The sequence below is a fragment of the Zootoca vivipara genome, chromosome 13 (genome assembly GCF_965207765.1).
Source record: "Zootoca vivipara chromosome 13, rZooViv2.hap1.1, whole genome shotgun sequence".
Taxonomy (NCBI): Eukaryota; Metazoa; Chordata; class Lepidosauria; order Squamata; family Lacertidae; genus Zootoca; species Zootoca vivipara.
In genome coordinates, this window is record NC_142596.1 from 4,305,769 (window position 1) to 4,331,665 (window position 25,897).

The 25,897-nt window shown below is 47.3% G+C and overlaps 1 protein-coding gene across 1 annotated transcript in view; it reads right to left on the reverse strand.

Moving 5' to 3' along the window:
• RORA (RAR related orphan receptor A) overlaps positions 1-25,897 on the reverse strand; it is a 371,453-nt gene that overhangs the window by 98,135 nt on the left and 247,421 nt on the right. Inside the window, exon 2 of the mRNA XM_088656707.1 lies at positions 22,984-23,013. Coding sequence (XP_088512833.1) covers positions 22,984-23,013 — 30 coding nt within the window. The remainder of the gene's footprint in view (positions 1-22,983; positions 23,014-25,897) is intronic.

The following is a 25,897-nucleotide window of genomic DNA, read 5'->3' on the forward strand; positions in this document are numbered from 1 at the left end:
GTGACATCATTGAGGCCCGCCCCTAGGTCTCAAATTGAAGCCCAGCAATCTCAGGGTTTATGATGCGCCTGACTTGGCAACCCTATACTCTAGTCTTTTCATAATGCTTTGCTACTCCTGCCTCATTGCCTGGGAATAGGCCAGGGTCGCCTGCAATGTTGGGCCATCACATCCAGCTGGCAGAATGAAGACTCTGCGTTGGGCAGGATTAATATAGATGCTTAGAGCCTGGCTTCCCAGCCTTGCATCATTAACAAAGCACAACCTGTCTTAAGCCCTAGAAATTGACGCCAGAAATCCTAGGTTAGTGACTCCAGTTGTTCCAGGTATCCAGCCTTCCCCTGACAGCCACAAATTTGTGGCATTGCTCATACGGTACACAACTTGCTGAAATTATCCCTCCAAACATCAGCACATTGTGGCAGTGGTGTACGACGACGGAAGATAAATATGCAGTATATATTTAATCAGGGTTTTTCTTTTTTAAAAAGTCCCAACCCCAGGGGTTCCAGCTGAGCTTGCGGTTACACTTCATGTGGCTGGCATAAGTCGGCCTCTACGTGTTTTACCGAATACATATTACCAAGTTAACATAAGCTAATGTGCCTATTTTGAGGAGGGCGACACAGCAGAAGGGTGTGCCCAAGTGCCAGAGTCAAATCCTGGCATATTAGGTTTCCTTCTGGAGCAAGTTTCCCCGAGGTGTCCGGTTTCACTTTCAAGACTGTTTGCCTGAGGCTTCGCTGCCCGTAATTGATGGAAAGTCTTATGTCTGGGGTTTCAGGCTGGTTCCTGAAAGGCTCCCCCCTTTTTCCTCTCCCCTTCCTGGTTATCTGGGGATGCCAGCTGACGTCGATGGGCATTGCCACAAGAAGAGAGCCTGTGAAATTTTCCAGGAGGCAGGCAATTCCTGCGGCCACTTGGTCCTGTAGGTCCAAGCAACAGCCTTGACAGTCAGAAGCACGTGCCAGGGGCGAGCTCTGCATCACAAGATGTTTCAGGGACGAGGGCTTAAATAACTTTAAGGGCGGTGGGGAGAAAGTCTTTAGCTTGGCTGGCTAAAGAGGCAGTGCTAGGCCAGGAGGAGGGCCGGCTTTTTAAGCTTCTCAATGAATCTTTTGTGTGTGCCGAGCTGAGGGATTCTGGCGGGGAGGAGCAGGCCATGGAGAAACAGGCAACAGCTTATTGGTAGAGCACCTGCATGGCACAAAGAAAGCCCTCAGGGTCAACTCCTGCCACCACACTTTGGAGGAGGAGTCACAGGAAAGATCCTCTACCTGGGGACCTGAAGAGCTGCTGCCAGGCAGAGCAGTCAGAACTGAGTGAAGGACATGACTCAGCATAAGGCAGCCTCTTATAATGCCTGTACGTAGTGGAGAACAACACCTGTATTTATTTTTATTTTAAACATTCACACACACCCCAGCCTTTCAGATTATACAAAACCTCCAGCCAACTTGCAGACAAACTAAAAGGAAAAAAGGAGGGGGGAACTTTAAAAGCAGACATTGGGCTGTGCACAAAGGAATTGGGGTGGGGGAGAAAAATGCAAGTGCTACTGAGATGAATTGTTTCAGTCACCAAGTGTGGCTTTTGTTCATCCGCTATGACTGTAGACTTGAGCACATTTCCCTGTGTGGCTAGCAACTAAACTGATTCAGATATGACTACTGATTCAGCTATGCCTGGCATGCTCTGGTCCATGGGGTCACAAAGAGTCGGACACAACTAAACGACTAAACAACTATCTGCAGATGACACCAGGCGCTACCAGTGTAGAAAACCATGGTGACGAAAGGCTATGGATCTGATGTGCTCCCCCCAGCAACTCGTCATAGACTGGCAAGATCTGTGGCAGCCCAATCAGACCCCCACATGGCTGTTGTGGAGGGGAAAGGGCAAGGGAATCAGATGGTTCAGAAACATTTCCATGCACAGGGACAGAAGGATACAGATCCTGCAGCTGGCATTCAGGAAAGCAAATTGAGAGGTGGGGGGGGGGCTAGTTGCCCTGCTGGACGTCCCCCCCCTCCACTACTCAGTATGCTCATGGAAGTCCTCCCAGTGATGTTCCAACCAGGGGCGTCACTAGCCTTCTGGTTGCCAGGGAGCAGGTAGTCCGCCGCGCGCATGCGTCGCGCTATGGGGCGGGTTGCCGCCGCTGCTCCAGCACCCGGATCCCGATCCTAGAGCGGCGGCTGCAGCAACACAACCCTTACGGGGGGCGCTCCCAAAGGCCAGGCCCGGCCCTTAGCAGGCTCCGCGACATGCAGCCTTGGGGTCTCTGATGGTGGCCCCGAGTGGCACCCCCTCCAGGGCGGTGCCCGGGGCAGCCCCCCCCGCTTGCTCCGCCCCTGGTTCCACCCCCCCAAAAAACGGAGTTCTAGGGGGTGGCTAAGGATTTGCAGGACTTTTAATTCTCTTCTTTCCCCCTTCTGCCAAAGGGCTGTGCAAGTAAAGGAAATCTCCACCCCTCCCCCAGCTCCTGTCTCCTGTCCTGGCCAGAATGAGCCCAAGAGGCTGTGGATATGGCAGGCTGCTCTGCCACAGAATCTTCCCTGGTTTCCCCAGTTTTGCTTTGCCTAAGAGGGGAAAACCCCATGCTGGCTTAGCCTCCCACCTTGAGTTTTTTTTTGAGGGACTCAGCCCCCCCCCAGCACCCCTAGATGGCGCCCTTGAGGGGAGAACAAACGAGGCAAACAATGCTTGTGAAAACTCCATGCATGTATGGTAAAAAGATCAAAAGATAAATTCCGAGGTCCTTGCAACTCACACGATTAACCGTTTTTATAATTTTGCATGTTATTTGTTTTGCTAGCTGCAAAGAACAGGGTGCTGCAGAAGCCCCACCCCAAGCCACTGGGAAACCTGTTTAGCAACTCTTCTGCCTTCTGAGAAGGAGCAGCTGCCCACACACTCCGTAGCACAACTGTGCATTCATAAGGACTAGCAACTTAAAAAAAACCTAAGGAAACCCAATTCTGCATTCGAAAACATATTTTGTCTTTCTGCTGTACTGCGGGGCCCAAACACAGCTCAGCTAACATGCTCTTTTAGTTTTGTGGTTTTTTTTTTTTTAAAAAACAGGATCCTAGCCCTCATGGTTCATGAACAGCCAATTACTCCCAAAGAGTGCAAACCTTTTCTTTTTAATGGGGCCTACTCCCCAGTTAAACATGCAAAAGCTCTGCAGCTCCAAGTGGGAGGAGCCACATTTGTTTATTGACACAACTGTGCCATTCACAGTTCAAATGGTGTAAGAGGCATCAACTTTTTGCATCAAAGGAAGCATAATAGTAAAAGTGAGGCAGCCTGGAATAAATGTGCCTGCAGCAACATGAGCAAGGAAGGAGAAGTTTTAGGACCATGTAAAATTTACAAAATCATGCACAGAGTAGAGAAAGTAGAACCCAGGCCTATCCAATGGATTGTACCACCAGCAGATTCATAGATTCATAGAATCACAGAACCACAGAGTCAGAATCATACAGTTGGAAATGATCCCAAGGGTCTCTTATAAACCTCCATGGAAGGAGGATCTACCACCTCCCAAGAGAGACTGTTCCATTGTTGAACAGCTCTTACTGTCAGAAAGTTTCTCCAAATGTTTAGTCAGTATCTCCTTTCTTGTAACTTGAAGCCATTGCCTCGAATTCTACTCTCCGAGGCAGGAGAAAACAAACTTGCCTTTGAGATATTTGAAAATGGCCATCATATCTCCTCTTAGTCTCTTTTTCAGGCTAAACATACCCAGTTCCTTCAAGCCCTCTTCATAAGTCTTGGTTTCCACACCCTTGATCATCTTGGTCTCCCTCCTTTGCACATATTCCAGCTTGTCAGCATCCTGCCTAAATTGTGATGCCCAGAATTGACCACAGTACTCCAGGTGTGGCTTTTTTTGCTCCTGCATCATCAGGGCCGTCTTAAGCATATCTGGCGCTCTGGCGCGAAGATCCCTCCGGCGCCCCCACACCGCATTTCCCACCGCAGCTGTCTGGCGGGCGCAGCAGCGTGACGCCCCCCTGGCGGCCCGGCGCCCTGTGCCACCCAGCCTTGCCTTACAACCGGCCCTGTGCATCATACTGTGGACTCATGTTCAGATCAAGACCCCCTAGATCTTTTTCACATGTACTGCTAGTAAGCCATGGTGTCCCCCACCCTATATTTGTGCATCTGGTTCTTCCTGCCTAAGTGCAGAACCTTGCATTTGTCCCCATTGAAATTAATTTCGTTAGCTTGCACCCAGTTATCCAATCTGTTAAGGACATTTTGAATTCTGACTCTGTCCTCTATTGCATTAGGCTACCAGGTATGGGACGCAGGTGGCGCTGTGGGTTAAACCACAGAGCCTAGGGCTTGCCAATCAGAAGGTCGGCAGTTCGAATCCCCGTGACGGGGGAGCTCCCGTTGCTCGGTCCCAGCTCCTGCCAACCTAGCAGTTCGAAAGCACGTCAAAGTGCAAGTAGATAAATAGGTACCGCTCTGGCGGGAAGGTAAATGGCATTTCTGTGTGCTGCTCTGGTTTGCCAGAAGCGGCTTTGTCATGCTGGCCACATGACCTGGAAGCTGTACGCCAGCTCCCTCGGCCAATAACGCGAGATGTGCGCCGCAACCCCAGAGTCGGTCACGACTGGACCTAATGGTCAGGGGTCCCTTTACCTTTACCAGTTTGGTACCTGCAATTTTGATGAACATCTTCTCAATTCCTTCATCCAAGTCATTTATAAAGACTCTGAACAACAATGGGTCTAGGACAGAATCCTGTGGCACCCCACTTGTTACTTTTCCCATGATGTTGAGGAACCATTAATGAGTACTCTTTGGGTTTGGTCAGTCAACCAGCTACGAATCCACCTAACAGTGACTTCATTCATTTTATTAGGACACAGAAGTCTGTGCTTCTGGAATGAGCTGCCAGCAGCTTAAATGATGTTCAAACAGTAGTAGACAAACTCAGGGTTCAAATCCCCACTTGGTCATGAAATACACTGGGTGTGACCTTGGACCAGTCACCTCTCAGCCTAACCTACCTCACAGGGTTGTTGTGGGGGCTGAATGAGGAGGGGGTGAACCATGTACATCACCTTGAGCTCCTTGGAGAAAAAGGTAGGATAAAAATGCAACAAATGCATAAATAAATGCCCTGGGACATCTGGGAAGCTAGCCAATGTTGGAGATGATTGGCCTTTCATATCATACAACAGAACTCAACGCAGAAACTGTGTTTGATGTTCCCTTGTCTTGGATGTGAACAGAGAAGGTATGTCTGGCTTGACTCTTATGTGGGTTGCAAGGTTAAGTTTCAAGCTCAGCCTGGAACTCCTAAGGAAGGCCGCCTGTCAAAGCACAACACCACAGAATGGGAGCAGAAAAAGCAAAGGAACCTGTCTCACACCAACTCCGGCTCAGGGCTCAGTTCATCCAGTGTTGCCTGACAGTGTTGCCTGACAGTGGCTCTCCAGCGTCTCAAGCAGAAGTATTGAGCAGCTCTTCTTGGAGATGCCAGGGATCAAACGTGGGACTCAGCCTCAGAGCCACAGAACAGCATCTGCTCAGGCCACCTGACATGAAACCCTGAATGCTGCAAGAACAAATGATACAGGGATCACAGCAGAATCACCATTCCCTGGTGGGACAGGATTAAATTATTGTTTAAGCTTTTACATTGGAATGCCAAATTAGCGGCAAGGTCACTTGTGTAAACAAACATCAATTAAATTACAAAACAGGGAGATAAAATCTGCTCCGATTCCTTTTGGGAATGACTCCTCTTGCTGTAGATCAAATAACACAGGAGAGGAAACAAAGCAGACAATTCATATTCAAGGCACATCATGCATTTTTGTGAATCCGTATTTTGTGCAGAATTAACTGCATGAGCTGACCTGTGTGTTTTAGAAAAAGAAAGAGGATGGGAATGGGGGGGGGGAGTGCAGGTGCCAAACAGGTAAAATACAGTTAAGAGAACCAAGGATAGAGTTCTAACGATAGAACCTTCAATTCAATACCTGGCAGTTGATCAAGCAAGTTTTAGTTCTAACGTCTCTGGCTCTCATAGTCTAAAATAAAACATTAGAAGCCTGCATTTAGGCAGACAACATGTCTAATGGTATTATGGTGCCTCCTTAAAACTTATTTGTTTAATCATGCTTCTGCTGGTGTATACATCTAGGCTGTGTCTTTTAATTTTAATTTCTGGAATGTTTAAAACAGTGGTTCTCAAACTTTTTTCTCTGGGCTACACTTTCAGGATAAAAATTTGCTCACACCGAATCATTTTTTTATTGATAAAAAAAAATATTGATAAAAAATACATTGTGAAACACAACTAGGATTGTCCTTAGTGTCACTTGAAGCTCTTGCTCTTATTTTGAAAATATTCATATTCTGCAAAAATACATATTTCGATGCTATACTACACTGAAATGTTTAAATGTTTCTTTGATTCTCCTTGAATCTTCCTGCCACACTTGTCATCCTCTCCCGCCACACCCTTTAAGCTAAAAAACCTCAAATGCAGCAACGTTTATTCATGGGGGAGTCGCTCCATCCCCTCAATCATTTTCGTTGCCCCTTTCTGACCTTTTTCTAACTCCACAATATCATTTTTGAGATGAGGCAACCAGAACAGCACACATACAACCCCCCCAACATTTCTCTGATGAAAATATGGAAATAATAATAATAATAATAATAATAATAATAATAATAATAATATTTATACCCCACCCATCTGACTGGGTTGCCCGAGCCACTCTGGGTGACTTCCAACATATTAAAAAAACATTAAAAACTTTAAACATTAAAAAACTTTCCTATACAGGACTGCCTTCAAGTGGCTCGGAGGTTGCATAACTCCATACCCTCCAACGTTTCTCCAATGAAAATAGGGACGTCCTAAGGAAAAGCATGATATTACAGGATTAAATCAGAAACCAGGATAGCTCCTGTAAATCTGGGACTGTCCTTAGAAAGTAGGGACACTTGGAAAGTCTGACAGTAAACTTTTGAGAACCACTGGTTTAAAATAAAGGTTTCTCTTTTATAAAAAAAACCAACCACCCCCAGAAGCTGGGGAGAATAGGATGACACCAAAAACTATATGTCTTCCTCCCAGAGGCCACATCTGATAATTCTCTTCATAGTGCTCAGAATAGCCTGGCTTGTATGTAACACTAACCTATGGCTTCTTTAGCCAAAATAGGGTTGAATAGTTTGAATATTTGAATCTAACCACCAACCATGGTTTGTTTTCTGACAACCAGCCACATAGCAGAGCCATTCTTTGTTGTTGGTTTGCAAATGTGTGTCTTGTTTCAACTATGGTTTGACACAATTTCCAAACCTGCCAGCTGTGCTTCACCATGGTTTGTTTAGCCACCCCTGATGCTTTGCCAAAGCAAGACCTTCTGTGAAACAAACCAAAGTTTTGGAGAAACCAGCTGCAGCTTGGTTGCTTGTCTGTAAGATCACCCATTAAACAAGTGTGCATCTGTGTTTAATTCAAGTTAGGAAAATACTGCAAGGGCATTCTCTGAAGCAAGAGGTGGTGTGCAGGGCCGGCTCTAGGGGTAGGCTGGGTGGCGCGGGGCGCCAGGGCGCCGGGCCGGCAAGGGGGCGCCTCGCGGTGAAGCCGCGCGGAAGCCATGCTGCGCGCTGTGCCCACCCACCAGAGCGGGGGCACCGGAGCGGTCTCCGCACCACGGCGCCAGGGCACCCGACCTGCTTGAGACGGCCCTGGTGGTGTGCCGTCTGCCCTAACCATGTGGGCTTCTGCCTGCACTACTATGGGAGCGAGAACAGAGCAGCCAGCAGCGTCAACACTGGTTCTGTGATATGTAAAACAGAACTAAGTTTACAGTCCCATGCAAACTTACCTGAGCATGAGCCCCAATCTTACCTTCCAAGTCCCGGACTGCAGAATCCGGGACCGGCAGCCGTGTGACACCGGAGGTTGCGTCGACGTAACTTCCGGTGTCGTTTTGCCCTTCTATGGGCACCAAAAATGGCCGCCGCCGGCTTCAAAAGTCGCTTCTACGCATGTCAGGAAGTGCGTTGACGCAACTTCCGGTGTCGCTCTGCCCATCTATGGGCACCAAAAATGGCCACCGCCGACACCGGAAGTCGTGTCTATGCACTTCCAGACATGCGTAGATGCGACTTTTGAAGCCGGCGGCGGCCATTTTTTTCTGATTTGCCCTTCTATGGGCACCAAAAATGGCCGCCGCCGGCTTCAAAAGTCGCATCTACGCAGGAGAAAATAACGGAGAAAAACGGGAGACGAAGTGATACGGGGGACCACCGGGAAAAAGTAAGTAAAAACGGGGGTTTCCCGGGGAAAACGGGATACTTGGCAGCTATGGCCCCAATGAAAGTGTGGGACTTTCAACTCAATAAAGATGCCTAGGCATGCAGTGTTAGCAAGGCATGCAAAGGTTTCGCTGCTGGAGTAGATAACCCCTTTTGGCTAAACTATCTGGAGGTTGCATGCCAGGAGTAGGTTGTGTGACCACCCCACACTTTTGCACTTACACTCTCACCCATGCATAGACACACAGACCCAGGCAGGTCAGCAGAGAGTTGTGTGTGTTACTTTCCTCTCCCTGCTCATCAATTGATTAATCGCTGACTGGGGAGGGGGCAATTGGTACCCTCATGAGGGTCTTGTACTGGGCAGAGAGCTTGACACCTATAACCCACTGCTGTGCTATGTCTACTTTCAATGCTCTTCTTTGTGCTGCTGCCACCAAAATCGTTGATGTCTGGAAGGAGCAGAATAATTTCCTTAGGAAGGGGCTGATTTGTTCCCCCTATTTTAGTGAGTAGGTCCACAAGCCAATACAAAAGGCTGGCCTGCAAAAACTGTAGATTGTTGGGAAACAATTAGCTACTTAAGTGTACACCAAAGCATTCCAGGCACTCTGCAAAGTAATAAGGCAACCTCCCATATAATTTTATGGCATTCTCAGCAAAAGGTCAGGGCAGATGAGGCCATGTATGTCAAGGAGAGAGGCAGAGGGCTCTTTCTGTGGGTGGTTTCTGAACATCACAAGTGGTTGTGGACTTTCAGACTGTGACGTGCTTGTGAGCGGGAGGCCCCAAGGCCTCTCTCTCCTGCCATGGGGCCTTCCAGAAAGAGTGCAAATTCCAGCAGAATTGGGCAGGAAATGGAAGTGGCTGGTTGGATGCAGTCTGTGCATCAATAATATCATACCAGCACATGGGGTGGCCCTGTGAAAAAAGTGGCCACATTCTGGGAGTCAGAATTTGGGGGAATTTGTCCCATAACAGACAGGACAAAACATCGTTCACTCCTGGGGGAGGGTGTCCTCTGCTCAACCCTTTTATGGGGAGACAAAATAAAACATTTCAAACAACTTATTGGTTTGTTCCTGTTGCCAGCTAGTCACAACGTATTAGGATTATTGCAATGTGCTCTATGTAGGGCCACCCCTGAAGATCTCAGAAACTTCAGATGGTCCAAAATGCATCAGAACTAGATTGCTGGCTGGAGTTCCATTTAGAGTTCCATTTTAAAACAGCTGCACTGGTTACCAGTCCATTCCTGGGCCCAATTGAAGTTGCTCACGTGTCAGGGACTAGCTGGATGAGGAAAACTGGTGGCAGCCAGTGGTCCAGGAGGAACCTGACGGGGAATGGGATTTTGAACCAGGTTCAGACTGGTGGGAAAGGGAGGAATCATCGGCAGAGAGTGAGAGTGAAGGGGAGAAGCTTGAGGTAGCCACAGACGCTGATAAGGGTTGCATCTCTGAATCTCCTGCTCTGCAACAGAATCCTGATTCCGCTCCTTCCCCTCCCCCACTCTCAGCACACGAAAGAAGGGTTGAGAAAAGCCTAGAACAATCAAGAAAAGCTGAGTCACGGTGAAAAAAATGCAAGAAGAGTGGTATAAATAAGGGGGGAAGAGGGGCCAGAACTTTAGCTTCTGCAACTGACATGCTTATCTGATGGATGTACTGTGTGCTGACTTGGTTACTGAGCAATACAGTTCATTACTGCAAGCACAGATGGAAGGGCTTTTCTGTCAGCCTGACATCCCGTTAGTGTTTCAAGCCCTAAACAACTCAGGTCCCAAATATCTAAAAGACTGTCTCCTTCTCTGCAGCCCTCTCAGGTGCTGAGATGGGCAGAAGGGGCCCCTCTGGGAAGTTCCTCCATCCTCAGAGGGGACCTGTGAGTGAGAGGTGGTCCCTAAACTGTGGAACTCCCTCCCCATAGAGCCAGCATCCTCATTATATATAGGTGAAACTCGGAAAATTAGAATATTGTCAAAAAGTGCATTTATTTCAGTACTGTAATGCAACTTATTTTATTTTTATTTTTACAAATGCTTTCTTTTGGAAATTCCACAGCAATAAAGCAAATAGTTACAATAATACAAAAATAAATATCGCTGTTACATTTCATTAATTACATTCCGTTTATAACTGACCCGCCTAACAACACATAATTACAATTACAACAAGTAAAGGCTTGACATATCTTGCTTTGCATGTCATGCGTCTATCTCATATATTGGTTTCACCTTTTAAGTTGCATTGCTGAAATAAATGCACTTTTCGACGATATTCTAATTTCCCGAGTTTCACCTGTAGTTCCTGAAGCATGCTGAAGAGGCACCTCTTTACCCCAGCTTTTGACACGTATTTTGAGGACCCATCTTATTTCTGTGATTGTATGCAGGGCCAGGGCACAAGAGCACGCCCTCCCCCTCCCCCAGCAGTTTCCAGCAACTGGTATTCAGAAGCATTCCTGCCTCTGACCTTGGAGGCAGAGTGTAGTCATCAAAGCTAGTAGCCACCCACAGCCCTCTCCTCCATGAATTTGTCTAATCCTCTTTTAAAGATGGCTGCCATTGCTGCTTCCTGCCAAACGGAGCTTCAGAGTTTAACTGTGGTGAATCTTCCGACACTCAGCTTCAGTGAATGCCCATGAATTATACCCAGCCAGGTGGGCAGTGTATAAATAATAAAAATATTATTACTAGCAGTAATAGTACTATGAGAGAAGGACAAAAACTTTTATCTGCCCTTGTTCTCCATGACTTTTTATACATGTCTCTCATGTCACATCTCACTTGCCTTTTTTTCTAGACAAAGAAGTTTCAAATGCTGCAAGCTTTCATCGTAGGGAAGTCTGATTCCTGCATAAGTGTTTACTTCTTAATGCAAATTGGCCCCTTTCATCTATTAAGCAGGCATGGAATAATGATAGACCAGAAAGTCTCCTAAGGAAGGGAGGGGTGGTACTCAGTGACGTCAGAACATAAATTAAGTTTCAGCTGCCAAGTGGTGGTTCACAGCCTCTCATTGTGACTGGGTTTCTGCCTGAAGGATGTAGCACAAAATCTTTTAACTCTGGGGACTCGATAACCATCTCCCTGTTTAACCACTTGGTGTTTCTAGGTAACTGATACTTTGGTTAGCGAGTCCACAGAAGAACTTGAATGTACAGTACATCATTGCCTTTCCATAACTTATATTAAATACTAATAGGAAACTCATTTGCCAAGTGTGGATCATTCCGTAGCCAAAACAGCACCAGGGGAGGTATCACAAGGCATGGGGGTGAATCCGAAGGTTTGCATGATTACAAAAAGACTTGCCGGGAGGGGGGGGGTCCTAAGGAGTAACTGTGCACATTCAGCATTCATGAAATGCAGTCTGACTAGTGGGGTGGGGGAAATAGAAAACGGGGGTGGCATAAGGTGTCCTAGAAATGGATATGGCTGACTGGCAGGATTCCTGCACAGAAGCAAAACAACATTCTGCTGCAGGTCCAACTAGTGTTTCTCTTTCTATAACCCAGTCCTCAGTATTTGGTCACACATGACCAAGAAAGAGAAACCAGGGAGGGGTTATGCAGATAGGAGTCGGCTCAATTCGGCAAGGATGTCTCACCCCAATAGTATCTTGAAATATACTCGGAGTCGTGAGTGAATTTCATGCTCTTTATTCAGCTTGTAGTAGCAAAAGGAGAAGAAGAGAAGAAGAATGGCTCTTTCCCCAAAACGTCTGCTTATATACATTATTTACACAATGGGCCTTGTGTGACTGGCTACTTCAGGGCTGCACCTGTAGGCCAATCCGGTTGCTGATTCACTTCTGCCAGCAGCCTGATTGGCTGCTCCTGCAGGCCAATCAGGTTGTGGGTTCACTTCTGCCAGGCCAGTCAGGTTGCTGATTCACTTCCACCTGGGGCTGGATTGGGTGGCTCTTGCGGACCAATCAGACTGCTGCATTCTGGATCCTATCGTTCTAGGATTCAGCTCAGTACATAACACCCCTCCCCTCTAAGTTCCAGTCCTGCCCGGGAGGTTGCATTCATAGTCCTCAAGGTTTGCCGGCCGCCTACGTGTGCGTTGTGGCCTGGGGTGTTCCTTGGTCAGGGGTTCTGGTTCTGGCTCGTGTTCCGAGGCTGCTGGCTGTGACGGGGCTGTTTAGTCTGGTGCAACCGGCCCACTCGGTCGCGACTCTGGTTCCGGCGTCTTTCTGGCCTCAGGGGTCCCCTCTGTGCCTACTGGTTCTGCTCCCCCTGTCCCCCCTTTTCGCTCTACGGGCCTCACTGCCCCGCTGTCCCCTTGGGACCCCTCTGTACCGCTCTCCTCTGGGGTTTCTCCTGGGTATCGTTGCACCAACATTGCCCCCCCTCTGTTAGCACCTCCTACGACATGGGACCGGTCACCCTGGTGACTGTGGTGGGTACCCATGCCGGGCTGGCCCCAAAATTCTTTGCATACACTGGGTCCTGGGCCCCGAATGTCCGGGGGTTCCTGCCTTTCCCCGCCACTACCTCATCCTGAGCTCTGTCGGGGTGAAGGCAGTCCAGTCTAGTTGCAAGGCGCTGGCCCATTAGTAGTTCAGCTGGGCTCCGGCCAGTCATTGTGCTGGGGGTGCTGTGCTGTGCTAGAAGGAATGTGGCAAGGCAGTATTCCCAGTCCCCTTGTGTCATGCAGCGGAGGCTGTCCTTGGTGGTCTGCACCATGCACTCTGCTTGGCCATTGGTGGCAGGGTGGAATGGTGCGGAGCAGATGTGACGGATGGCGTTCTGCGCTGTGAAGGTCTGGAACTCTTCTAATGTAAATGTGGTTCCGTTGCGCGATACGAGGGTGTGCCCGCTTCTGCCCCGCTCCTTTTCTGCTGGGCTGGCGAGTGAAGGAGATGCGGCTCCCCGCATTGGTTGCTGCTGCTTTTGTTCAAGGGCGGCGGCAGCCGGCGGACAGAAGCAGAGGCGCCCCCGCAGGGGACGGGACGGGACAGTCGGCTGCTGGTATCTTCTCTGCCGGACTGCTCTCGGCTCCTGCCATGCTCGGGCCGCACAGACGGAGCTCTCCCCACTTGCTTGCTCGCTGTCCAGCCTTTTGTGTGTCGCGGCGGCAAGAGTGGGGCCCGCTTCCCCCGGCAGCCATCTGTCCGCCTCCCCTTTTCTGCTTCTGGGGGGGCAGCTGCCCCCCTGGGTACGCCCATGTGTGCAGCTGAGGAGAGGGCGATGACCTTGAGCTCCACTCCACAGACTCACGATTTTGCACTTGCCATTTAAGATAGAGGTGGGGAGCATGGGGACCCAGACTGCACCCCTCACCAAAGACCACCCTCTCACTGACTTGCCTTGGCTCTCCTTCACTGCCTTTGTGTGGCTGGAATGTAGCTGATTGTACAGAGGTGAGCGTCACATCCATTACTCTGACTCCTTTTACCTCAGCCCCAGCCCACTTCTCTCTCTGGTCCCACCCACCAGTGGGGCGTGGCCTCAGAAAGGGAACATGCAAAAGAGGCCCCTCCTCCTTGCTTCAATGAGAGCTGGGATTGTGTTCCCTGATCTGCTGTTTTTCTACATGCAAGGATTTCATTTCATTTCTTTTTTTCATTTTATGTAAAGCAGAGGAGCATTCCTGTCATTCCAGCCGCAACCCCAGCCACTTGACCACCTCTGGGAGAACAAGGCACCATTTAGGTCAGTTTGACACAGCTGGAAAGGGGAAGTTTGTAAGGTCACCTCTGGCCCCTCCTGTCTTCCAGCTCTTGCTGTCCCTTTGGCTTCTCCCATACACCTGAGCAACGATCCCATCAGCTTGCCCTACTTCTAAACCTTATGCAACATTCATTAAGCAGTTCTAGGGAAAGCAACTGAAAATGAGTAATTATTCCTTGCAGGAGACGAAGGGTCAGCACCTTGAAGGTGACAAGCAACATTTTCTTACTCTTCCCACACACAATGGAAAAACAACAACATGAGCATGTGACTCCCCTATCTTTGCCTCATTGTGTCAAGGAGTCAAAAACATACAATTTCCTCCACCCTGTTTAAAACATGGTTTTACCAGAGGAGGAATTAAATCATGACTTCTACAATAAGAGCTTGCACCAAAGCATCGCAGCACAGAGTGTTGCGTGCCAAGGCCCCCTGACCCCACAGTTCCCTGGGGAGATAAATAACCACACTGGACAACAGTCTATTGGGCTTTGGGTTCAAATGAGGCCACAACTGTATTGGTTACAGTAGTGAACGGTTTGGCACAGGCATTGGCTAAAGCCATTGCTGTTCCACTCCAACCTATCTGCTGGAAGTGCATCTAAGGGTAAACCACATTTTGGAGGGGGTTCCCTATGTCCTACATCAAATAGTGGGACCCCTTCTCCTTGGGGTCCCCCTTGGAGGAGTGGTGTGACCCTAGCCCCTGCCTGGAGCCATTTCTCCCAGATCCTTTTAACAGGATACCCTTTCCCAAGGAGGAGCAGGCAGAGGCTACAACCTCCCCTCCAGAGTGCTCCTGTCCTCTACGGATGCGCTCAGGCTACTCCATTCCTTTTTTTTTTTGCTCCCAAAACCACATCCAAATTTCCAGCCGGGAATGCTCTTGTCCAGCAGAATTCTGGGACCACCAAGCATGCTCTTTCCTTCTCATTGGTTTTTTTGGGGTGGGGGGTGGGGGGATGCTTTTGTGGATTTTTCGCTGGGACTGATGAGACCTGTAGTCCAAAACATTTGCACAGCACTGGGTTAGGGAAGGCTGCTTTCTAAGGGAATGAGAGGAAAGCCTGTTTTAACATATTGGAAGGAATCAAGCAGTGACTGAATATAGAACTGAAATACTTTTCAGGGTGTGGGAAGGAGGTGGAAAATGACTAGAGAGAATGTTGAGAGAGAAAGCAGAGAGAGAAAGGAGAACAGCTTACATACTGACAAGTGAAGCTCTCTCAGCGGAAATACCAGTAATGACAACTTTCGTTATCAATGAGAATAGAAGTTGGAGGAAAGTCCATTGCACCTCACTTACCTCTTTTTGGAGGTGGGGAGGGGACCTTCACCCCAAAATAAAGCATCTGTCTGCTGCTAGATAAGGTTTATTGACTGAATTATTTGCTAAAGCATCTGTCTGCTATCCCCCCCCCAGTGAACAGCCAGCAAGTTCTTAAATGAAGCACAAAGTAAAAGACACTACAAACCATGTGGACTTTGGGTTTGGGCCCTTAAATCTCATGGTCTGGGATGCTCCTGAGCTGGTAACGCTACCTGGGGCAACCACAACCAATATATCTTGCATCACTGGCAAAATGTTTGTAGGCCCTCCCCCAGTTGAGTCTGGCTTGATGGAGGGCATGTGAAAGCAGGACAGGGGGAAGGGGATAGGGTGGAAATATACAAGCAAATAAACCCTCCCCCCACAACAAAATCATCACTTCTGGGACCAACAATAATGAGATGCAATGAAAGTGATTTGAAGCCAGCACTTCCTGCAGCTTTAAAGCGCCGATTCCATAGCTGCCAAGTTATCCCTTATTTTAAGGGATTTTCTCTTATGCTGAATAGGCTTCCTCGTGAGAAAAGGGAAAACTTGGCAGCTATGGCCGATTCGAGTCACCTAAATCTGAAAGTGACAAATTTACTCCTTTGCTTTGTGTAACAATAAATATCCAGTGACACCCCAAGGGCTGGGATTTTTATGGACCATTAAACTTGTCTGCTCGTGGACGGCTGTCATTAACTATGGTTCACACAGCTGGGAGTGAAGTATTAAGACAGACGTTCAAACAAAACAACGTGTTTTGGTAGATGGTGATATCAAATGGAAAACTTATGAGAGCTGCCGCAATCGCCTCTCGCACCCTTACATAGATAGATATGCAGTGAAAATGTAATATGGGAATATGACAGATCCGTGCTTGCAAGCTTTTGGTGTGTCTTAGGGTACATTTGTTGAGCAAATGTAGTTTCTTGCAGCTTCCTGTTGAGTGCAACAACAGGAGTCAGCTTTTTTAAATTGCCAAGCCCAGCTTCTGAATTTTTTTCATGAATGAGACAGATTTATTAATGGAGCTAGTTGCTACTTAGGAGAGTGGTTAATATTGAACAATTTAATTTTCTCAGTAGATTTTTTTTAAATAAATTGCAGTAATGTTATAAAAGGTCCATAAAAATGTCTAACAGTTTTAGAATGTTTTGATTATGTTAATAAAGTCTGGTAAGCTTCAGCTTTGGGCCCCACACATTTGTTGTAACTACTCAAAGCATCATGTCATCTTTGGCTTGCTCTCAGTAAGATGAAGTTTTAAAGGACTCTCTAATTCTTACCAGTTCTGCAACACACATGTGACCAAAATCCCTGGTGTGTGGCCCCTGGTATTTGTTTGACAGACATGTGTTACTTTGGATTTCTGAGTGCCAACTACTTCTATAAGATACTGGCAAAGTAGGCAGTGTTGGCAAAGAGTGTTGAGTCTGGGGGAAAACATTGCAACACAGTTCTTCCATCAGAAAAAAAGCCAAAACACAGTTTAAAATGCATATTTAGAGAGAAAATTATTTGAAGCATTTTAATTTTTTTTAAATCACATTCTTTAGTCAAGAAGACTCCCAGAGTGACTTAGAAAGATTATTGGTAAGGGATTCATTCCCTTTGATTTTCAATCAAAAAGACATGGCACACAAGGAGAAAGGAATGGGGAGGGCAGAGGGGAAAGCAAGCTCAGTTAAAAATCCTTAAAGTTACCGTTCTTTAATTGTCCATGGTAACTAGCACCCTGTTTTTGTGCAGATATTAAAAAAAATTATGAAACATTTAGAAAAATAGTGATAATGCAGATTAATGCAGATATGGAACAGAACAGAACAGAGAGAGAGAAGAATGTCTTTGTCCTTATACTGCTTTTCTGTAACAAGTTGCAAAAAGCCAATAGATGAGATTTTTAAAAGAAAGAAAAGAAGAGAGTCCTTAAAAAGAAAGAGAACACCCTAAGTCTTCAAATTTATTTCCCCCCCCTGCCCCCCGGGATACTGTAATTTGAAACATTTGCTCTCAACGCTTTCTGCTCACTCCCTGTGAAGGAAGAAGCGGCTATTCCAACTGGGACAGAAAATCCATTTCCTCTATCTATGTGAATCCTCTGGCTACCCTTCCAGCTATGTATCTGGTTTAATAATGGTAACGATAAGAGATAAGGAATCAGCTTATTGAGAGGGCCTTGAAAGAGAGGCGCTGGTCACGGGGAGCAAGACAACTCTATCTCAAAGGGAATCTGAGCACGTCTTCATGTGCTGGCTGGCCGCTGCCTTTATCAATGTGGTGATTCCCTCACAGATTAAGAAGAGCGATCTTTACAAACTCCAGATTATGGCACTGAGCATTCTCAACTCACAGGTGGATTAGATGTCGGCGTATCCCACGGGAGGCAAATGCAGACGCTGACCTGCAGGATAAAATGGCCCAGCTAAGTGTATGCTAGTTAAAGGCCAGGTGCCAGGAGGGAGGGAGAACACCAGTCCTTTCCTCGACCATATTAGAGTCTCTTCACCTGTCAAGTTATGTAGGTTTAATTGCTGAAGGTGTCAAAAAACAAAATGTTGAGTTTCCTACTGGTAATAATAATAATAATAATTTATTATTTATACCCCGCTCATCTGGTACACTCGTCAGAAAGCTGGGATTGGTTTCCATTGCCTGATCAATGAGGCCAACCCAGTTTTGCTGCGGCATAATTTGTGAACCAGATCAGCGCTAAGGGCATCTGCTGAGGGCCCACACTTGATCAGGGGCCCGTTAAGACTTTCTGCAGCAAGAGGGTCGACTCACTGGGGGGGTGTCTGTGTGTTTGTGTTGCCCAAAGAGTTTCCCTGAACCTGGAGTGTGAAAAGGCATTTCTGACCACAAACAAGCAAAGTTCCCACCCACAATTTGCTATGAAATTAGCATGAAAGCAAATAGCCATTCAACGTAAGACTGCAACCATCAAAGAATACAAGCTCAAATAATATCACACAGAACCGTTAATAGCTAAAAGTACTAAACCAAATTCAGAGGACAAAAATAAGTGTGTGAGCTGACTCAACTTCCAAAAGCATGCCAGAAAAAGAAAGGCTTTTAACTTGTTTCTCAGAGGATTAAGTTTATTTATTTATATATTTATTTCATAAAATTTATACACCTCTTGATTGTAAGAACAACTCTCTTGATTGTAAAAACAACTTCCAAGCAGTTTGGAAAAAGATAAAAGAATAAAATTATCACTAAGAAGAATTAATAACAATTATTTAAGACTTTCAAAAAGTTGAAATCACAGTAAACTAAAAACAAATTAAAACTCTCATCAACTTGCTAAATGTCTGGTAAAGTAAAGGTAAAGGGACCCCTGACCATTAGGTCCAGTCATGACCGACTCTGGGGTTGCGCGCTCATCTCGCATTATTTGGCCGAGGGAGCCAGCGTACAGCTTCCAGGTCATGTGGTCAGCATGACAAAGCCGCTTCTGGCGAACCAGAGCAGCACATGGAAACACCGTTTACCTTCCCGCTGTAGCGGTCCCTATTTATCTACTTGCACTTTGACGTGCTTTCGAACTGCTAGGTTGGCAGGAGCTGGGACTGAGCAACGGGAGCTCACCCCGTCACAGGGATTCGAACCGCCGACCTTCTGATCAGCAAGCCCTAGGCTCAGTAGTTTAACCCACAGCGCCACCTGCGTCTGGTAGTCATGTCTAAAGAAAAATGTTCGTAGAAGGTGCTGAAGATATCAATAGGCAGGGAGTTCCAAAGTGTGGGTGCTGCCACACTAAAAGACTGAGTTCGTACAAATGCAGAACAGGTATTATGTGACACCTGTAACACGCTGATATATGGGCTCGTGTGTGCACTTGACTGCCCAGGTACTTCTGCTGATTACAAGTTGGAGATACTTCAGCTATGTGGCAAAGAAGTTACAAACTGTGAGGCATTTGTAGGCATTCTGAAATAGGTCTTGGCTGTCATGGCCGTGGGCAAATTAACTCACTTCATGTGTTTGCAAATACAGGAGAAGTTGTTCTAAGCAGAGTTGGGGAGCATTTGGAGTCTGTTGAAAATTCACACCATGAAGATATTGGTTGCTGATCACCATTAAAGGGGCAAGGTAATGGCTGGGTGAATCTAGTGCACCGTGAGCTTGATCTGTCTGTGGCCAGGCAGAAGCCGCCATGTTACTTCAAGTGATCCACCACTTGAGGCAGAGGCAGCCAATTCGATGCCCACTGGATTTTGTTGGACTCCGCCTCCAATCAGAGGCAGCCAGCACAGCCTGTGATCAGGATTGGTGGGCGTGCTGGTCCAATCGCATCTGGAGGGCACCCTGTTGCCTATGCCTGACTCTAGACAGAGAGGCAGTACATGCCAGCCAGCCATTAAAGCTAGAACTCAGCTGGCATGTCAGAGGAAGGAAGGAACAAAGGGTGATAGATGGCTGGATTATGGATGAAAGACAAATAAGACACCTTTCACTTTAATGGCTACTGGAGGAATTTCGACTCTTCTAAACAGCTGGTGTGGAACAGGTGTTCCTTCCCTCCCACCAAGGGGGGAAAATCAATTGTAATATAGTAGTTTATAAAAAAGTTTGAACCAAGCAAAGGAGAGAGAGAGAGGGAGCATGGTTGTCTCAAGGATTATTTTACCAGGGCAAACAGTGCTTCAAGGACAAGCAAGAAACTTGCTGCTATTTGAGGCAACTTCATTATAAAATCATTTTTAATAAGCAATCTTAGCAAAGAGAGGGAGCAGTCTTGCAGAGAAGCCCCCAAGGGACCTCCAGGCTGCCCGGTTAAGTTATTAGGAAGAAACACACGAGGGACCAAACAGCTATTTCATTGGCCTCGGGGGACAGGATTCAGTTTTCTCCAGTTCTCCAGAGGCAGTGGGGCTAACAGCCACACACCGTTAACTATCACTCCAGCAAAGTTCTGACTTTTGGAGGAAAGTGCGTGCTGTAAAACTAAAAACTAAAAAACCTCCCTTGACTTCACACTCAAAAGACAAACAGGAGAGGCTCTCAGATTTATTCTGAGCCACCTGGAAATACGAGCCTGGAATCAACTCTGCAGTTGGAAGAAAGAAAAGGCCAAAGGTCTGTCTAGCCCATCATCCTGCTGCCACAGTGATCCCCACCAGAAGCCTCTAGGAAGTGCAGAAGCAGGACAGGAGTGCAATAGCTCTTTCCTACTGTTGCACCCCAGCAACTGGCATTCAGAGATGGACTGCTCCTGAGTGTGCAGGTTCAGTTGGTGGTCATTATGCTTATCATTGTGCCATTGATAGATCTGATTCTTCCCACCAGCCAACTTACTTACCCCTTCCTCCCACTCTTGAACTCACCTCCGCCATTCTCAATACCTCCTGTTTATTCCCAATCAAGGATGCTTTGCTTTGAGGTGAATCTGCTCAAATAGAAAATGCAGGTCATGCTCAATGCAGCTGCTGAGGGGAAGGAGACTCAGTCCTCCCCAATACTGTGACATCATCATGCAAGGAACTCTGCACTACTGGCTGCCACTGGCTGATGTCACAGGTAAATGGTAACTTGGTCTGTGGCTGCATTTTTTTACTGACTGCACTGAGCACTTTGAGTTCCTCCACCTCCAATAGCTTCAGTTCTTAGCACACTTATGTGAAAGCAACTTCCCCTGAATTGATTGTGCTCCCTTCCAAGGAAACACAGGGAGCTAAAATGGTCATGGATTCTGCTCTCGGTGCTCCTGCTGGTCTTCTCTTCTGCACTTTCCCTTGCCCTACATAAGCAGATGTCCAAGATCAACCCTGCTTCAAATCTGAGGTCCCCTCAGAGGAGGAACAAGGTGAGCAGGACCCTCCAGCAGATCTCCATGCAGCCAGTGAGGATCCATCAAATCTGGACAGCTCTGCCCCAGGACTGGAGAGCTCCACACCAACTCCCTGGGTTTCTGGCTGGCTCTAAGTTCTAGTCGCCGGTCTCTCTTCTCCAGAGCAGAGGAGATGGTGAGTCAGGCAGGAATGTTGAAGCTGCTGGGAAAGTATATGTGAAGCTATTTGGGAGGAGGAAGCGCATGGAAGCACTTGCTTGGGTTGAGGCCTGATTCAGAGCTTGGAAGGGGTGACATCCTCCAATGCCAGTACTAAAGCATCCAGTCTGAGCTACTTCATTGCTGAAGCAACACCTGACCACTCTGCTCCAAACTCCAGCCTTCCTGCTCTGGGGAAATGGTAGCTGGATTTCATGTTTGCTCCACAGCAAGAAGTAGAACAGAGCAGAACATACAAAAGTTGAAAGGCAAGTGGTAGTGGTGGGTTTGGGAGGAGCTGCAAGAGTCTCAGCTGCTTAGGGCTTATCCACAGTTTCCTTTTGCCCCATTCTCTCCAGGCAGAGAACCACACTTTAATGCTCCCTGTCCAATCACTTTTTCTTTTGCCCTGAGTTTCCCCCCTGCTCTTTAAAGTTGAATCGGAGCAAATGAGCTTCCTGTGGATTGACATTTGCTCCAATTGAGCTTTAAAGAGTGGGTTTTCACAAGGAAAGCTGTGGAGCAAAAAAGTAAAATAACAGGATGCTCAGAGACAGAGCTTTAAAATGCAGACTATGGCCACAAAAAGTGACTTTAACAAGCAATGTGACACTCCTTCGATTGAGACATCATTTAAACAGTTTCATGAATGTTGAGGAAATGAGATTGCCCATTTGCACTGATGGAGAGTCTAGAATCAGATGGCACATCTCTGATGGCATTGCACCAAGCGAGTTTTACTATCCTGACAAGTCTGTTGATAAGCTTTTCTGGGATGGAGGCACAGTCTGAGTGATAACCCATTTCTGCAATGTCTTTACAGCTGTTTTACTCTGTTGATAAGGCAATAACAGCTAACAGAGTCATGAAACAAGAGCAGATCCACCATCATTTCATTTCCAGGTTTGGGAAACGTCCAACAATAATGTCCTTGGAAGTGACTGGTGGTGCAAATCCACTTGGGCTTATTTTCACTTGATTCGGGACTTTTATAATTTGAACCTTAGGATTTTGCCATTCCCTTTTCAGGCTTATCTCTGAAATAATGAACACTGGGAGGTAATTTAAAGTTATTAAGGTTATTGTGCAGCTTGTGCATGGTGAACAGCAAGTGTCACTTCATTATTTCCAACTGACAGAAGCCCACAAGAACCTGCGGTAAAAAAACAGTCACCGGGCTAGTAGAGAGGGAGAGACTTAGCACAGCAAAGATTAACATGGGCATTGTTCTGCCTCACACCAGAAAAACAGCAATTATTTCCTCTTACTTCAGGTTGCATTTGTCAAGCATAGATATGAAATTATGACACTTCCAATTCCTAATCCCAACCAGTTGCTGAGACTCCTCAAATGCCTTGCCTGAATCCCACAGTTACGTCCATATCGCTCTGTTTCTCAAAGATTGAACACTGCCTTGGAGATAAGAAGCTCTTGTAGGGATTTCACCCAAGTCATGGGTCTACTCTACCGCAATTCCTGCGTATCCGCTGCCTTTTATAAGCTCTTTGGTTCCCTGTGGAGCAAGCTGATAAGTCAAGCAAGAGCTCTGCCTCCTTTCCAACTCCCCTGCCCTCCAAGCTTATTGGTTAATGGAGGACCCAACAAAAAGGCAACACTCATTATCCCACCAATGCAATTGTCCTGTGCATAAGAGAAAGTGACCAAATCAGAAAGTCTTACTTACATGTGTGGGTCTTCTTTGTTACAGAAATACCTAGAGGGAAAGAGAGGAGAGTCACTGTTAGCAAACTGATGGGGACCTTCCCACTAGCCATAGATGGCAGTCATTTAAAAACTAAACCCAATAGCACCTTTGAGACTAATTAAAGCTTTTGCTTCTCATGTTGTCTATTTCTTCACACACCAAGAATGGAAACTTTGGCAGCAAGCCAAAGGAGAAAGTTTTTATTTATTTATTATGATATTTTGTTGGGTTTATATCCCCCCCCATGAGATTGAAGTGCCATGAATGGTTCTCCTCTGTCCTCATTTACACCCCACAATAACCCTGTGAGGTAGATTAGGCTGGGAGGCAGTGATTGGCCGGAAGTCACACAGGGAGCACAGCGGAGCAAGCTGATTGGGCGCCTGGGGTGACGCACGTTCCCAGCGCCCAGGGGCGGGGCCACCCACCATGGGGGCAGGGGCAGCCAGGGCAGAACGCTCTGTGGGGCCTCCAAGGAGTCTGCCTGCCTCCTCCCACTCAGCCGCCCTACAGCTGAGGGGGAGGCAGTGGGCAGACCATTTGATGCAGCACGGAGCCTGTGGGTGCCCAAGCCACCACATCACTCCCAGGAGAGACGCGTGGCTCAGCCACACTGCAGGCACCGCGGTGAGTGCCGCCCAGCATTTTGTCACCTCACCCTAGTGGTGACATCTGGGTCGGCCCGTCCCTACCGCAACTCTTCCTCCGCACCTGCCAGGGAGTTCATGGCCAAGTGGGGATTTGAACCCTGGTCACCCAGGTCCTAGTCTGACACTCTCACCATTACATCACACTGTCTCTCAATAAAAAAAGAGGAGGCAACACATCAGCATCCCATGCCCTCATCCAAGCAGCACAAGAAGGCACACCAAGGGTTTATATCCCACTTTGACCCTCAAATGGGTCTTATGAGGTGGGTCAACTGGATCCAAGATCACCTAGGGAACTTAACAGCTCAACAAGGAATACAGCCCAGGTCTATACCAGCACACCGCAATGAAGAACTGAACATAAGGTTATCCTTTTTGTAAGCACTCAGCATCAAGAATCAGTTCATTTGTATTCAGAGCTGAGATGTTTCTAGAATGAGTTCAGACCACTAAAAATTATTCCATGCACTTCAATAAGGAGAAGCCACAGCACAGAGAAAGCCACATCTGAACAAAATTACATCAGAACAAAATTTTGAGAACCACTGGCTTAAAATTAAGTTTATTTTAAAAACAAAACAAAACCCAGAAGCTGGGGAGAATAGGATGACACCAAAAACTATACAGTCATACCTCCGGTTGCGATCGCTGCGGGTTGCACGTTTTCAGGTTACAGACGCGCCGAACCCAGAAGTACCAGAACGGGTTACTTCTGGGTTTCGGTGCTTGCGCATGCGCAGAAGCGCTAAATCGCGCCACGCGTGTGTGCAGACACGGCGCTGTGGGTTGTGAACGTGCCTCCCGCATGGATCACGTTCGCAACCCGAGGTTCCACTGTATGTCTTCCCGCCAGAGGCCACACTTGATAGTTCTCTTCATAATGCTCAGAATAGTCTGGCTTGTGTATAATGCTAACCCATGACTTCTGTAAATCCAGGCGTGTCCCTGGAAAATAGGGACACTGGGAGGGGCTGCTCCTGTGTGAACTGGCATTCAGAAGTATTACTGCCTCTTGCCATGAAGGCAAAGCATAGCCATTGTGGCTAGTAGCCACTGCTAGCTTCCTCCTTCATCTAATCCTCTTTTAAAGCCATCCAAGTTGGTGACCATTACTGCCTACTGTGGAAGCAAGTTCCTTTGTTTAACTCAGGGGTCCCCAGACTTACCTGGCTTTGGGCTGGTGCCCGTCGCGCCGATCCTGCGGCGGGCCGGAGGCCAGGGGACTTACTGGCGCGGTGGCGTGCTTCCAGGTCGGAAAAATCGCAGAAAATAGTTTGTGCACATGCGTATGGGCCTCCCCCGACCCGGAAGTGCACCGGAAATGACCTCTTCTGGGTCGGGAGAGGCCCATACGCATGCGCACAAACGATTTTCGGCGATTTTTCCAATCTGGAAGTGCGCCGTCGCGTTGTGCGCCGTAAGAGCGGGCGGTGGGCAGGCAGCGGGGGTCGTCACGGGCCGGATTGGGAGGCCAATTGGGCCGCATCTGGCTCGCAGGCCATAGTCTGGGGACCCCTGATTTAACTCTGCAATGTGTGAAGAAGTACTGCCTTTTATCTGTCCTAAATCTTCCAAAGCTCAGCTTTGTTGGATGTCCATGAGTTCTACCATTAGGAGAGAAGGAGTCACTTTTCTCCATGCCATACATAATTTTAAGAAATCATCTTTCTTAATCTCCTTGCATATGTTCAAAGAGACTCAAGCAGAAATATGGTCTCTCATCTCTAAGCATATGTAATGACATGCAAATAGCATGCAATCTCCATGTTTTCATGCATTTCCCCCCCAATCTTCGAATATTCTTCTAAACTCTATTTTGTTGCAAACAGACAAATTAGATTTGTTATAGTAACCTGTTAGCATGCATACTTGTTAAAAAATGTAAGCTGCAAAAATGGGAAAGTTGCTTTAAACCAATAGGCCCTGATTATATATAAATGACAGTTCAGTGTTTGCATTCAAGACTAAGCTCCTGCAATCACGTCCAAGCAATCTGTGCTGCCCAAAGCACACAGTTCTCATCACACTGTTATCAGCAAAAGGATCCATGCCATCTTGCTAATTCAGACCAACTCCCTGACATCAGTGAGCAAGTGTTCAGAGCAAAGCAAAAGGAAATGTCATGAAAATACCGGAACATAACAAGGCCACGTCTATCACTGAGCAAATGTTTCAATATCGCACAATCAATCTTTGGGGCATTTGCATCTGACATTACGGATCAATGCAAATAGATATGTGTA